The sequence below is a fragment of the Fundulus heteroclitus genome, chromosome 18 (genome assembly GCF_011125445.2).
Source record: "Fundulus heteroclitus isolate FHET01 chromosome 18, MU-UCD_Fhet_4.1, whole genome shotgun sequence".
Lineage (NCBI taxonomy): Eukaryota > Metazoa > Chordata > Actinopteri > Cyprinodontiformes > Fundulidae > Fundulus > Fundulus heteroclitus.
In genome coordinates, this window is record NC_046378.1 from 12,074,799 (window position 1) to 12,088,319 (window position 13,521).

Below are 13,521 nucleotides of genomic sequence, written 5' to 3' on the forward strand. Positions count from 1 at the left end.
AATAAAAGATAAATCCAGTCATTATTGTGTTGTCATAGTCAACTTTAACTGTCGGTGGAAGCAGATTTTAGATCACAGGCGTAGTGCCGAAATCTCACTCCCCTTTAGTGTGCGTGTTCACACTTAGGTTTACTGGCACCTAACGAAATTAAGCTATATCGAAAAATATCTTTAGAAATTTACAACAATAAGAAAGCTTACAACTGATACGATAATTGTGTTTCCACTACTTTAATCGCTAAGACAAATCAGGGTATACTGCGTTTTAGATTCTGAAGTGATGTTTGATCTAAAGAAGATAATATATAAAGCATTATGTGCACCCAGAAACAACAGAAAGCCCAAGTATCAACATATGAACACATAATGCGTGTTCCGTTAAAGAGCTGCTTCGCTAAAGCTACGGAGGCACTCTGTACTTTAGCCTCTCAAAGCTAATCAAATCACAATCCAACAACTCCAAAACATGCTCGCGAACAGCACAATCACCAAGCTGTCTGCCTCAGTAACACAGTGAAAGCATTTGTTTCACTAATGCCTGATGCTAAAGTTAGTTTGTTCATCTCAAGGAGGCATTTACCTTGAACTTAGCTAATAGCGATGGGTGATGCTCCCGTAGAGGCACTATCATGTTGAGTCTGTTGCCTCCTCTGGCTTCCACACTGTAAGCACGCTCTTGACATAAGGGAATCTAACCTGCTTCCTCCAAGCCATTGTCGTCTGTCGTCTTACAATAGCTGAAGTATCCTTTTAGATGGGTGGGAGCTTGGGACACTCATCTCCTTCAGCCATCGTAGAGCCTGAGCTGCTATACAGAGGTGCATGGGGTAGGAGTCGTGATACTGCGGTTGCACACGACCTCAGGGATTTCACCTCCACTTTCTTTCTTACAAGACATTAAAATAAGCATATATAGCACAGGAATAAGGTGATGGAGATTTTTAGTGGCTTTGAAACGTGACTTTTTCATTTTGTGCTATACCATGAAACCGGTAACCAGCCGTTGCCAGCTGAAAGAAACAAAGACAAAGGTCAAATGTGAGATTTTGTTTTACTTCTTTTAAACAGAAAATGACCCTTTCAAGATTTAGACTAGATAGATGTAGATAAATAAATAACCCACCCTTAGTAGTAATGGGGCTCTGTTATGTGGCAGTAAACTAAAAGTAGAAGTGTGCAGTTACTACTCGTTTTCTCTTCTGGATGAAAGCGCTGATTGTCTGTGGTTTCGGCATTGCTGTCTGCCTGGATGTTCCACAGAGTGTTGTCTGGACTATGATGGTTTTGGTACCAACATTGTTACTTCTCTTTAATTAACTTCTGGGCAAGAATCAGCAAATATTCATGCTTAAGCAGGGAAATGAAAGTAGAAATTTCCCCTCTGCACCACATATCATATAGCCTGGTGAGATCATCCTGATCTCGTGAGCTTTCAAGGTTTCACTCGCAGATCAGTCTGGCTACTTTCCGTTTAAGAAAATTTGGAGCCGTTCACCAAACGAACGTCCAATCAGCGTTGACTTTGAGGCGAGTTGAGGTGTGACGCAACGAGAAGCGTGACAGTTCAGTCTAAACAACATGGCGGCTTCAGCCGATGAAACTAGCGTTAGTGTGGCTATCGAGCAAGTTTTATCGGAATTACAGAGTATTTCTTCACTGAAAGAAGAGCAAAACACTGCTCTGGAGGCTTTTCTCAGAGGAAAAGATGTTTTTGCTCTTCTCCCGACTGGTTTCGGCAAGAGCTTGATGTTGTGTTTTCGTAGTCGCTGTTAGTACGTCATATGCTTCGTTGATCTGATTGGTTTATTGGGCCCGTCTATCACCAACATAGGCCAATCAGCTAACCAGTATTTTCGCCCCTTCCCAAAATTACTTCAACGGAAGGTTTCCAGATGGATATGCGGAGCAAATCTATCTGGCGGAGTCAGGTTACATATCATATAAAAAAAAACTAATCTCTAATTAAAACACAAATCACACCTGGTTAAAAAAAAAGTAAGCTTAAATTGTTGCTATTTCTCTTTTTAAAAGATTTGTAAAATATTTAAATAAAGATCCTAGAGGTTTTACGACGATTAAAAGTAAAGATAAGCGATCATTGCGATATTGTATGATTTAATGAACCAGATGGAGTCTAGGCACTGAATTACGTTTTCTCCAGCACGCCCAAGAATTGTTTCATGCTCTCTGAACCATCAATAAGAGTTTGAGGATAATAAATCCTGACATTTTTCCTGATGTGATCAGGGCAAGAATAGGGAATTGGTCAAAAAACGTTAACATTTTGACGTAGCTGACCAAAGAAAAACTTTTTAAGCGACTTTTAAATGTGTTGGCACTGCCTCCACAGTCTGTACCTGATGGGTCAGCAAACAGGCTTCAATTAGAGGGAACGGGACTGTCGCTCAGTTCTTTCTGAAAACATTTCGACACCTATCCAGGAGTCTTTGTAATTGTTGTTTTTTTGCCATGGAAACCTCCCCTTAATGCCACTTTAACCTGGTCCCTTATTATTGATTCCTGAACTTTGACAGTAACTGAGTGAGTTTTTTGATTTTCTAAAGTTTGATTAAACTTAAGGTTAGTGTGTATATATATATATATATATATATATATATATATATATATATATATATATATATATATATATATATATATACACATAGTCCTTTAGCTACAGTAGCAGAGGTAGCAGTTGCTTTCTTTATCTGACGGCCTGTGTGCGGCTCCAGTTATAAATCTTAATGAAGAAGCTGTTGATGAAAATCCGTTGTGAAGCGACTGTGAAAAGACAACCTTGGAAACCACCAGGTCGCCCTTCCCCCAGGGCCGTGAAAGATTGAGAGGTGATAAGATAGAAACCCTGATGAGAGACATGAAACACGGCCATGACGGACAGTTGGGTGATAAGATGGAGCAGGAAGGGAGAGGAGGAGAGAAAGGAGGCCAGGATGAGGAAGGTGGGCCTTGACTGGTTTGAGATGTTACATCACCAGCGCTTGCATGAAAAGCATGCGACACTGGAGCTGCACACGTTCTACACGCACACAAGCGAGGCGTCTCAGCATGCCCCGGAGTCAGCACAAGTGACAGAGTTGAAAACAGAGGAACGGGGTGAGTGAGGGCAAGAGCTGGGAGAGGAGGGGAAACCGATGAAAGCGGCAATAAGTAGAAAAAGTAAAAGATTTAAAAGTCAACAGAGGTCAGAAGTTTCTTCGCCCACTCATCCATCTTATAAATGTGAGAGGACTTATTTCAAGTGGTTTCGGGCAGCCACGTTTTCGTGACTGAAATGATGTCCCTCAGAAGCTCTCCAGCCCATCCACTCTTCCACACAGACGTGGTTTAAAGCCTTGGGCACAAGATAACGCCTTCATCTATGTTTACTTCACACTTTTCCTACTATTCAAGTTCTCCGCTTTTTTGCTCTTGTGGAAAGTATTATATCATCCTCGTCTGGATCTTGACTTTTATTATGGCTCTCAGTCCTTTTTTTTATTCACACATCATAAATTGTCATTGCTAGAAAATAAGGTCCAAGTTTTTTTTTGTTTTTTTTTCTTCTTTACAAGGCAGTACATTTCTGCTTTGAAATTCTGGGTTTAGTGGAAGGAAATTCCCAAACCCTGAAATCAAAATCAGCTTTCCAGGTGGAGAGCTCTGTCCCTAAGAATAAAGCCAGATGGATGCATGATGTCAGCAGAGACTCCAGCTAATTCCTGATCTTCATTGTTGATTCACGGACGGTAAAAAGCTATTTAAAACTGCCCTTGAACTGGGCTGTCTTTTTGTCTGCGCGTGCACACATAGATGCTATCGGCATACAGAACAGAAAGAGGGAATGTGCCTTTTCCAAGAGGCAACAGCCGCTCACACACACAAACACACACACACACACCGGCCCTTAAAAGCAGCCTGGCGTGTGAGCAAATGAAAGAGTGTTCCCAGATTTTCCCATCATTCCTCCCTATAATCCCCCAAGACCTCCTTCTGAGAGCTAAAGTTGCACGCTCACACACCCCGGGGTGGGTGGGGGGGGTGTCACACACACACACACACACACGCACGCACACACACGTGCGTAGGCTCAAAGTCAGTTCTAAAACTGCTGCTGCTGGTACATTTATCTTTCCTGAGATCTCCAGTTTTTTGATAATCAGAGGAGAGTTGTATCCGACAGGACACGTACGCGCTCCAGCACTCCAACCCACCCACATACAGACACAGAGAGATATTGTATGCATCAGCAGTTTGATACATATTAAAAAGGCTTCAGCTTCATAAATCTGTCAAATCCTCACATCCTGGAGTTTCTTTGCTAGAAAGGACTCAGCTATAAAATCCTCATGGCTCTGTGCTTTGAACACATGCACACAAACACACAAACACACAAACACAAACACACACACACACACACACACACATAGAGCATTGTAAGCATCACACTAACCACGCCAAAAATATCAAAAATAACATTTTACACAGCGACGACTCCTCCTCTGCTTCCGTCTCCTCTCACATCTCTTGTCTCCTGTTAATGAGGCCTGAGCAACGTTTGAAAGGGAGTCAGGCCTTGGCATCAAACTTGCAACTCTCTGGGAGCGTTCATGCGGAAACGTCTGGCTGCATCTATTTGTGCGCTTCTTTCCGTGAGTGCATGTGCGTGCGTGAGTGCATGTGCGTGCGTGCGCGCGGTCAGTAGGCTGATGTGATTAGCCGGAGCCAGTGGAGTGAGTAATATTGTGTCTGCCCTGACTAGGAAGAGACAGAATGTGGAGGCAGCTCCTTATTATGCTGCAGGTTATCTATTGCTTTATCAGATGTATGCACAGCATGAGGTCTGCACACCTGTACACACAAATACGTCACCTCACACACTTTTTTTTTTTTTTTACTGAGGTTGTCCCTCTTAGACAAACACCGTGGCATAAAGCAGTGCCAAGCAAGGATAATTTTTCCCTTTGCCTTGGATTCTTTTCCCATTTTATCTCATTACAACTGAACTTTAATGTATTTTAATGCTATTTTATGTAAAAGACCACACTGCAAGTATTTTGACCCCTAAAATAAGATAATTAGACATACTGCACTTGAAATAAGATGATGGAGATGAGTTGTTCCTATTTTAAGTGCAAAAATCTTATTCCATTGGCAAATCATCTTATTTACCTGCTCAAATCAAGGACAAATACCCTAACTTTAAAAACATTTTACTTATTTTCAGATCCGTTTTTGCAGTGCAAAGGAAAGTAGTGCATAATTGTGGAAAAGTGGAAGGTCTTCAAAGCCTTTGCCAAATATATATTTGGCTCCTCTGTGTCAATAATTTGCTGCTCTTCTACCACATGAATGTGCTTTGATATAAACCATTGTAGCTCTGGCCATGTTTAGTGTTGTGGTCCCATTCTCAAGACTTCCACAGCCCCTAACAGAATAGTTCAATGGTCTGCAACTCTAGTCCTCGAGCGCTACATTCCTGCAACTTTTGGATGCATCCTACTCCAAAACAACTGAATCAGATGAATGATTAATGAGCCGGGGTCTCATTTATAAAGCTTGCGTACACACAAAACGAGGATTACGTCTTACATATGCCACCTTCCATGCAAAGACAGTGATCTATAAATAAAAACTTGATGACAGAATGTGCGGTCCTTCGCGCTCGGTTGGAGACGGGAAATTGGCGGCACAGATGGTGACTTGGTGAACACTCCATCATTGTTCCTCTCAGATGTTCAATTTCACTCCATATCAGAGTAGACTGACTTTATCAAAAGCAATCAAAAACCCAGTGATGTTCGTGCTTATGCCGGTGAGCCATAACTACACATAAGGACCATTCAAATGAATACAAAAGGGCCATGAGCCAACTTAAATCTGAAATCGAAGTCCACAAAACATTTCATCAGAGTTTTCTACCGTCACGTTCCTCAAAAACACTTTAATACCAAAGAGAAAGTTGTGCATAATGCCGGACTCGCCAAACCCCAGAGTGGAGAGGAGGCGTGCTTTGATACCGCTCAAACCAATGCACGCTCAGATGCAGAGCTTGCTGTTACCTTCCTGAAAATGTCGGTGGCGGTGTTTGATTCGTCCGGTGGGGATTCTCTTCAGCAATAGGGTGGAAACCCTCATCCCTCCTGGTTTCCGCCTTACTCCACGATCCAGTTGCACAGCCTTCTCCAAGACAAGAGAAATTTCAACATGGAGCCCGTGTTGAAATGTCATCTGACGTTTAAAGGAGCAATGAGTAAGATATTTACAGTAAAATCAACCTAAATCATTCTCATTTGTCACCCAGGATGGAGGTAACATTCCCTATAAACAACCAGTGCTCTCCATCAATAATGTATTAGTCAAGTTTTTCTCCTTTCAAACTGTTGTGCCATCAAGCCATGAGAAAAAATCAGAATGGGTTGTAAGCAAAGGAATTTCAGACTTTTTTAGGCACCAGAAACTGACCCCTCAGCAGGGTGCCATTGCTATAAAGCCAAGCTTCCTTCAGACAATCGTCCTCATTTCCCGTTGCTCCTGGGAGCGACATAAGGGGGAACTCTGTTCGTCCTCTGCAGAGCAGAGGACCTGACAGGGCTCAGAGAACTGCCGGCTGGATCTAAGCTAAGTCTGAAGTCTAACTTCTGCGTAACCAGACGCAGAAGTAAAAGAATCCATCTATCCCGAAACCAGTTTTGTTTATTTTTCTCAGCTGTTGGAGGAAAACTGACTCAGAGCTTTTAGTGTTGCTGCTTCTAAGTTATGGAACACTTTGCCGTTCCATATTAGAAGTGCCCCTTTATTGTCAACTTTTAAAACTCACCTTAAAACACATTTTTATTCCTTGGCTGTTAACACATGTTGAGAATTTTGCTCTTGTTCTTATATATTTCTAAAAAAAAATTTACATTTCGTTTTTCATTTTAAATGTTTATTGATTATTGTCTGTACAGCACTTTGTTGCAGCTGCTGTTGTTTTAAAGAGCTTTATAAATAAAGTAGTAGTAGTAGTAGAAGTACCGATTTCAGCTACTGTCATTCCTTATTGCTCCTTTAAGACAGAGGTACGATTCAGTTATTTTAATGTGGACAACTTTTACCTTTGATTTATACATTTAATAAAGACCTTTCTTTGTTTTATTTCAATTTCTTTTCTCTTTCCTCCACGGTTGCCCTTGGTAACCATAACATAATATTGATCAGCTGATTCATTTAAATACACATTACCGTTGATGAGGTGCTTTTAAGCGGACATTTATGGTTGATTCTGAGCGTTTAGAGGAAAGAACATGAGGTTCAGGTGCAGTTGTTATTCATTAAGTGAAACTGCTTGAAAGTGTGTGTGGGCATGGTTTTATAAATCAGGATTTTTTTTTATTTATTTATTTTTTTTGCCATATGCCATTTTCGACTTTTGAGAGTACACAAACTTTTACTATATATTCCTACGTAATATTTTAGAACTTGCTAACATGCCAAGGATATAATTTAGCCTTTTGATTCAGATGTGTTGGAGCAGGGATTCATCCAAATGTTGCAGGACTGTGGCACTGGAGGACTGGAGTTGCAAACCGCTGGTATAGTTAAATCCATCCATCATACCAGCCGTTATGGCCAGCTTTTGCCTCTCTGCTAAACAAAACACGTATTTGCTGCATGAAAAAGCCAGTGTTGCAGTGTTGTATTTCACTGTGGGTGTGCTCAGGGTGATGTGCTGTGATGGTGTTTTTTTTTTTCTTTTTTTACTTCACAAAGCGCTTTGCGTGCCAGCCAAATAGATTGGTTATACAGGGATTTTATTTAGGGGTATATGAATAGGAAGGACTGAATGCAAATGAAAGCCACACTTTTCAATTTTGTATTTGTCAAAATGTGTTGAAACTGAAATGTACTATAGTGGACCATGTGTTTTTGGTGTCTCGTAAAATCCCAATAAAATATTTTAAAATTACGGATTGTAATGTGATAAAATTTGAAAAGTTGAAGGCGTATGAATACTTTTGCAAGGTTCTGTGCATAGTCTTTCTAACTATGTTTACACATAACTTTGCTAAAACACAAGACTGATATGTATTTAATACAGTGATTGTTTTCACTAAATGTTCATCCCAGATATTATTTGGCAGCTTGCTTAAAAGTATTTTCCAGCAAAACAAAGTGTCTAAACATTTCCTAAAAGCAGCCAGCTCCTCAGCTTGTCCTCTAAGATTCATTCTCCTTCACATTTTATCAGCCAGACCAGCTGCTGAAATGACACAGTATATTTGTGCAGAGGATCAACAACTCAATAAGGTTTTTTTTTCTTTCTGGCTATCTCCAGCTCTCTTTCTGTCTTTCCTTTCGTTTTGTTCATATGCTCATAATCTTTTCCTTATTGTGTCTTCATTATGATTTTGGGTACCACTTTACAATTAGGCTCCCTTTATAAAGGCTTATAAATGGTTTGTAGATATGTTATTAATTAATCTTTAAAGAGAATATAAATAATTAGTTACTGTTTCTTATGCACTAATAAAGGGCAAGAAAGAGAAGAGACAAAAAAGAGATAAAACTGACCAGTTTATTGCCAAATAGTGACCCAAATCTATATGTGGCTAAAACGTTTCAAATTCTTTATATTTTATCTAGAGTTGCTATACTAAATATTCCAGTCTAAAGTACAACCTTTTATCCAAATATAGATTTGGCTCACTATTTGGCAAGAAACGGTCAGCATTGTCTCTTTCTCACCCTTTATTAATGCATAATAAACACTTATTAATGATTTATGAAGAGTTTACAGATTAGAATTATAATCTGTCTACAAACCTTTTAGAAGCCTCTATCAAGGAAGCCTTATTGTACAGTGGTGCCTGTTTTTGTTCAAACAAGTCATTTAAGATCAGGCAAATTGATGCTACATTGAAGTTAATAAATTCAATACTAAAATCAACAAAAAGATGTGCTCAACCAACACACACTGGACCCTCTGTTCGGTTGCTGGTTAACACAAACAGCCGAGTCAGTGATGTGCTGCTATGAACTCAATGCATTAAGGTATCCAGACACAGTGAAGATGACTTGCCGAAGTAAAGAGGGAGCATCAAAATGACGAAGATCTGAGGATTTCAGACGTTGCTGATCTACTTGGATTTTCAAACGCATAAAGCCCATGAGTTAACAGAATGGACTCTGAGTAATAGAAAATATCCAGTTGTGTGGATGAAAAGGCCTTATTGATGTCAGAGCAGAAAATTCAGGCTGGTTGGAGAGGACAAAAGGCAACATTAGCTCCACTAACCCCTCGTTACAACCAAAAAAAAAAAAAAAAAACATGTCTATACCCACAACATGTCAAACCTTGAAACTGATGGGCTCCAGCGTCAGATGACTAATGGGACTTTTCCACTGACTCCACTGGGTTGTACTTGACACCACCTGTGCACTTTGTGAGATTTTTGGCGGGCTTTGTTCCCCACCTGGCTGGATTTTTTTCGACCCTAATCAGGAGATTGCGGCGGTTATCGAGTAGAACAGAACTCTTACGTGAGCAGACTGCTAGTCAGTGATTGGCCATGGGTGTGGCCAGCCAGCCACCGCTGATTGGTTGTGGGTGTGGCCAGCCGGCCAACTCAATATGAGAAAGGTGGTGCTTAAAGCCACCACTTTATCGGGTCTGTTGAAAACCAAAAGGGGTAGGAGCTTGGGCAGGACGAGTAGAGTGATGCGGGGTAGACAGGGGCCATGGAAAACTCCCATAACCTTAGAACAGAATGATGGGGTTATCATTCAAACATGACCACCTAAATCAGACAAGAATTGATTGGAAAAATGTTACCTGGATAAATGAGTGTTGATTTTTCACTGCAGCATTTTAATGGTAGCGTCAGCACTTAAAAACTACAACTTACAGGGAGCGTCCTTTCTTTTCCTGGTAACTATTCGCTTGTGTGTTACACAGCTAATTCACTACTGTTTTGTTCAAATCTTTTTGTTTCTTTCTGCCTGGGCTTTGATCACTCTGTTTAATCCTGCCGCTGCAGGAGTCCGTAAAGGAACAGAGTAAAAAGCATTCAGTTACAGCGTATGTCTTATTTTATCTTCAACACTGTACAGCAGACTTCCATCTAGTTATAGAAGGAGATGGCTATTTACTTCTGACATATCAAGTAGGGTTATGATTTATTTATCCCTGGGGTATTTCCTATTTAAACATGGATTCAGACTTAGTCAGTCTGATGCTACATTTATATTTCCCTGTTTGTTCAGTATTGACATTTTATTTAGATAATTTGGAAATGTGCCACAGAAGGTAAATAATGTTTGTTGTAACAAGAAGCACTTATTTTTTTTTTTTTATTTATTCCTTTATTTAACCAGGAAAAGTCCTGTTGAGATTAACAATCTCTTTTTTAAGGGAGTCCTGGCCAAGATAGCGGCAAAAGATTAAATTACAAATTACATTACAGTTTACAATAACATCTATCTAAATTACAATTTCAGAAAACAGTTACAACCCATAGACCTCATTTCCAAACTTTTGAGCAATCGTTTAAAATGTCCGATCGGAATCAAATCCTTCAACTTCCAGTCTTTCTGAAGATTGTTCCATGCTGTGGGAGCAGAGTACTGAAAAGCTGTCTTTCCAGCTTCAGTGCAGATACTAGACACAGACAGAAGCAGAGACTCTTGAGAACGTAGAGAATACAGTCCAGCTGCTCTTGGTTGAATGTACTCACAGAGGTATGAGGGGAGCAGACGCAAAATACCCTTATAAATGATCATATACCAGTGAGTGAGTCTACGAGTCTCTAATGCTGGCCAGCCCACACGTATATAAAGTTCACAGTGGTGTGTGCAATTTAAATTATGTAACTCTGCGTTTTGTGTTTCTGCAGAGATATTTTGATTGGTTCTCATGACAGAGCCATGACCAGCATGAAGAACAACCACAGCAAAGAACTTGCCTCGAAGGTGAGCATCTTGACCATTTTAAGAACAAGAAGGGAACTTAAGCCCCTTTTACACATAAGTCCCAGTAATTTACTGTGACCACATTCCCGGCTCATACAAGAATTAGCGCCTTTCACAGTAAATTTACCAGGTCAGCGCTTTTCGCACTTAAACCGCCAACGGTCAAATGAATTTACTGAATATCACCTGTAGGTGACAGTAATGCAAGGGATATAGCTTTAACTGATCAAGCTAACCTCTAAAGGTTAGCTTGATTTGACAGACGATTTTGTCTGTCAAATAGCTGATTCCTGTTAATGGGGAGTTTTTCTTTCCGCTGTCGCTTCATGCTTGCTCAGTATAAGGGATTGCTGCAAAGCCATGTACAATGCAGACGACTCTCCCTGTGGCTCTACGGTTCCCCAGGAGTAAATGCTGCTTGTCGGGACTTTGATGCAATCAACTGGTTCCCTTATATAGGAAATTTTTGACCAATCTGTATAATCTGATTGAATTTGACTTTGTAAAGTGCCTTGAGATGACGTGTTTCATGAATTGGCGCTATATAAATAAAATTGAATTGAAATTGAACTGAATTGATTAGCCACAACAAACAAGGCTTCCCAGACAGTACCTGACAGCTGGCATACTATTTCACTCTCTGCGCGGACTCTTCTTTTATTTCCCGGTCCGACCAGTTTCCAGCCATCATTAAAAACTTGCCTGCTTGCTTGATAAAATGTTGCCGTTTGTCAGCGATGCTGTTGTAGCAGATGTTAGGATCGTTGTTAGGCAACGAGTCAGTACAAACGTCTTACATAATTACGCCTTATCCAATAACGTAATGGCTTTATTCACACTAGCGCGGCCCCGGTAAATGACCAGGTTTGATACTATGTATTGACCTGGCAAATTGCCAGGTCAGTTTTACCCGGTAAACCAGTTCTGACTTTATTCACACACAATCCTGACTCAGGAAATTACCAGTAGATTATTGGGTATGGTTGAAGTGTGAAAGGGGCTTATGTGTGTGAAAAGGTAAAAATTTCCCATTTTGCCATATGTTCTGCTAATCTGATGTCTAAAAAATACAAAGTGGCTGGCTTACCTTGCAAAAACAAATAGAATATACATAAACACTGCACCAGATGGTCTGTCATAAAATGCAGTAGATTAAGAGAAGTTAGACACGGGTAACTGATTAAAACTTGCATGATGTGATCTTACTGTAGAGATGTAATGTCTATCATGCAATGCTCTAATGCATGACGAGCTGTAACGAACCTGGGCTGAGAGCTATGACTGCGGCTGTATCGGTTTACACTGATGTAAACAGACGTTTAGGACCGCATCCAAGTCATTGTCCCAGTTCAGAGGAGTTGAAATGGGGAGAATCCCAAGACCAAATGTGGATGAGATTAAGAGGCTCTGAGACGGTCTGTTTCATAAACTGAATGTACACAAATATGAGCGCATACTCACACGCTGACAATTAGGCAGCAGTGTTGTAGTGTGTCTGTAATGTCTGGCAGCAGGAGGGACTAGGTTTCACTTTACATCACCCCACAGAGGATGTTTCACAAGAAAAGAAAAAGTCTAACATCCAAAGATCTAGTTATCCCTCATTGGTTTATGTTTGAAAGCAGAAAGCAGATGTTTTTTTTTTTTTTTTTTTTTTTGCAATATTTCAAAGACATGTCAATCGTTTTTTGATTCGGTTCTCCAAGGGTCTTTCAGATTTTTCTTTGGACTTTGCCCGTTTTTTTGCCCCATTTTCATTCAAGTACCATTCAATAGAGATTTTTATTTTCTTAAGACACGTATCTCCTAGTTATGAATTATCCTGGCAAAGAAAAGTTCTACTCTTATGGGATACACCACAGTTTGGTCTACATGTAACAGAAAACTGTTTTAAGCCACTGTTACTAGTAGCCTGTCGCTAAGAGAGTTTGCTGTCATTGCTTTCATCAAATCTGTGTAAAACAGCCAGAGCAGCACTATTTAACCCTTTAAAAAAATGCCCTAAGTGGATTTCTCAAGAGCTGTTTGTTTAAACATTTGCTACTACCATAGATGTTCAACTAAAGGATGGCACTTTTTTTTCTACTTCCTAAAAACATTATTTTCAGATGCTGCGGGAGCGAGACATATTGTCTACTTAATACTACTAAACTAACTACTAAATACTTAAGAAAAATGTTGACAAGCGCCTTCATTTCAGTAATTTAATTCCAGAAGTGAAACTCAACTATGATGTAGTAAAATCATTACACACAAACACATATGTTTCAGATGTTCTGTTTGTCTTGATGATTATGACTGTCAGCTAATTAAAAATCAAATTTTCAGTGTCTAATAAAACTAGAATACGTAGGTCATGAAAAATTATTTTTTAATATAAACCTAAAGGGATAGACTGAAGAGTATTTCCATTGAGTCCAATAAAGGGGAGATTCGAAAGGCATTAAGTTCCCAGAGTCTGGAGTGGCACAGAGTCCAAGTAGCTTGCATTTCAGCGAGAAGTTTCCACAGTCAGTGATGATTTTGGTAGGGCTGTCATCTCCTGGTTTTGGTCCGCTGTGTTTTATGAAGTCC

At 40.0% G+C, this 13,521-nt stretch overlaps 1 protein-coding gene across 2 annotated transcripts in view; it reads left to right on the forward strand.

Annotated features, from left to right (window-relative positions):
• The window catches only part of lekr1 (leucine, glutamate and lysine rich 1), a 157,977-nt gene that overhangs the window by 118,166 nt on the left and 26,290 nt on the right, over positions 1 to 13,521 (forward strand). For both annotated transcript variants that reach the window (XM_036149971.1, XM_036149972.1), the window contains exon 9: positions 10,872 to 10,947. In XM_036149971.1, the coding sequence (XP_036005864.1) occupies positions 10,872 to 10,947 (76 nt within the window). The remainder of the gene's footprint in view (positions 1 to 10,871; positions 10,948 to 13,521) is intronic.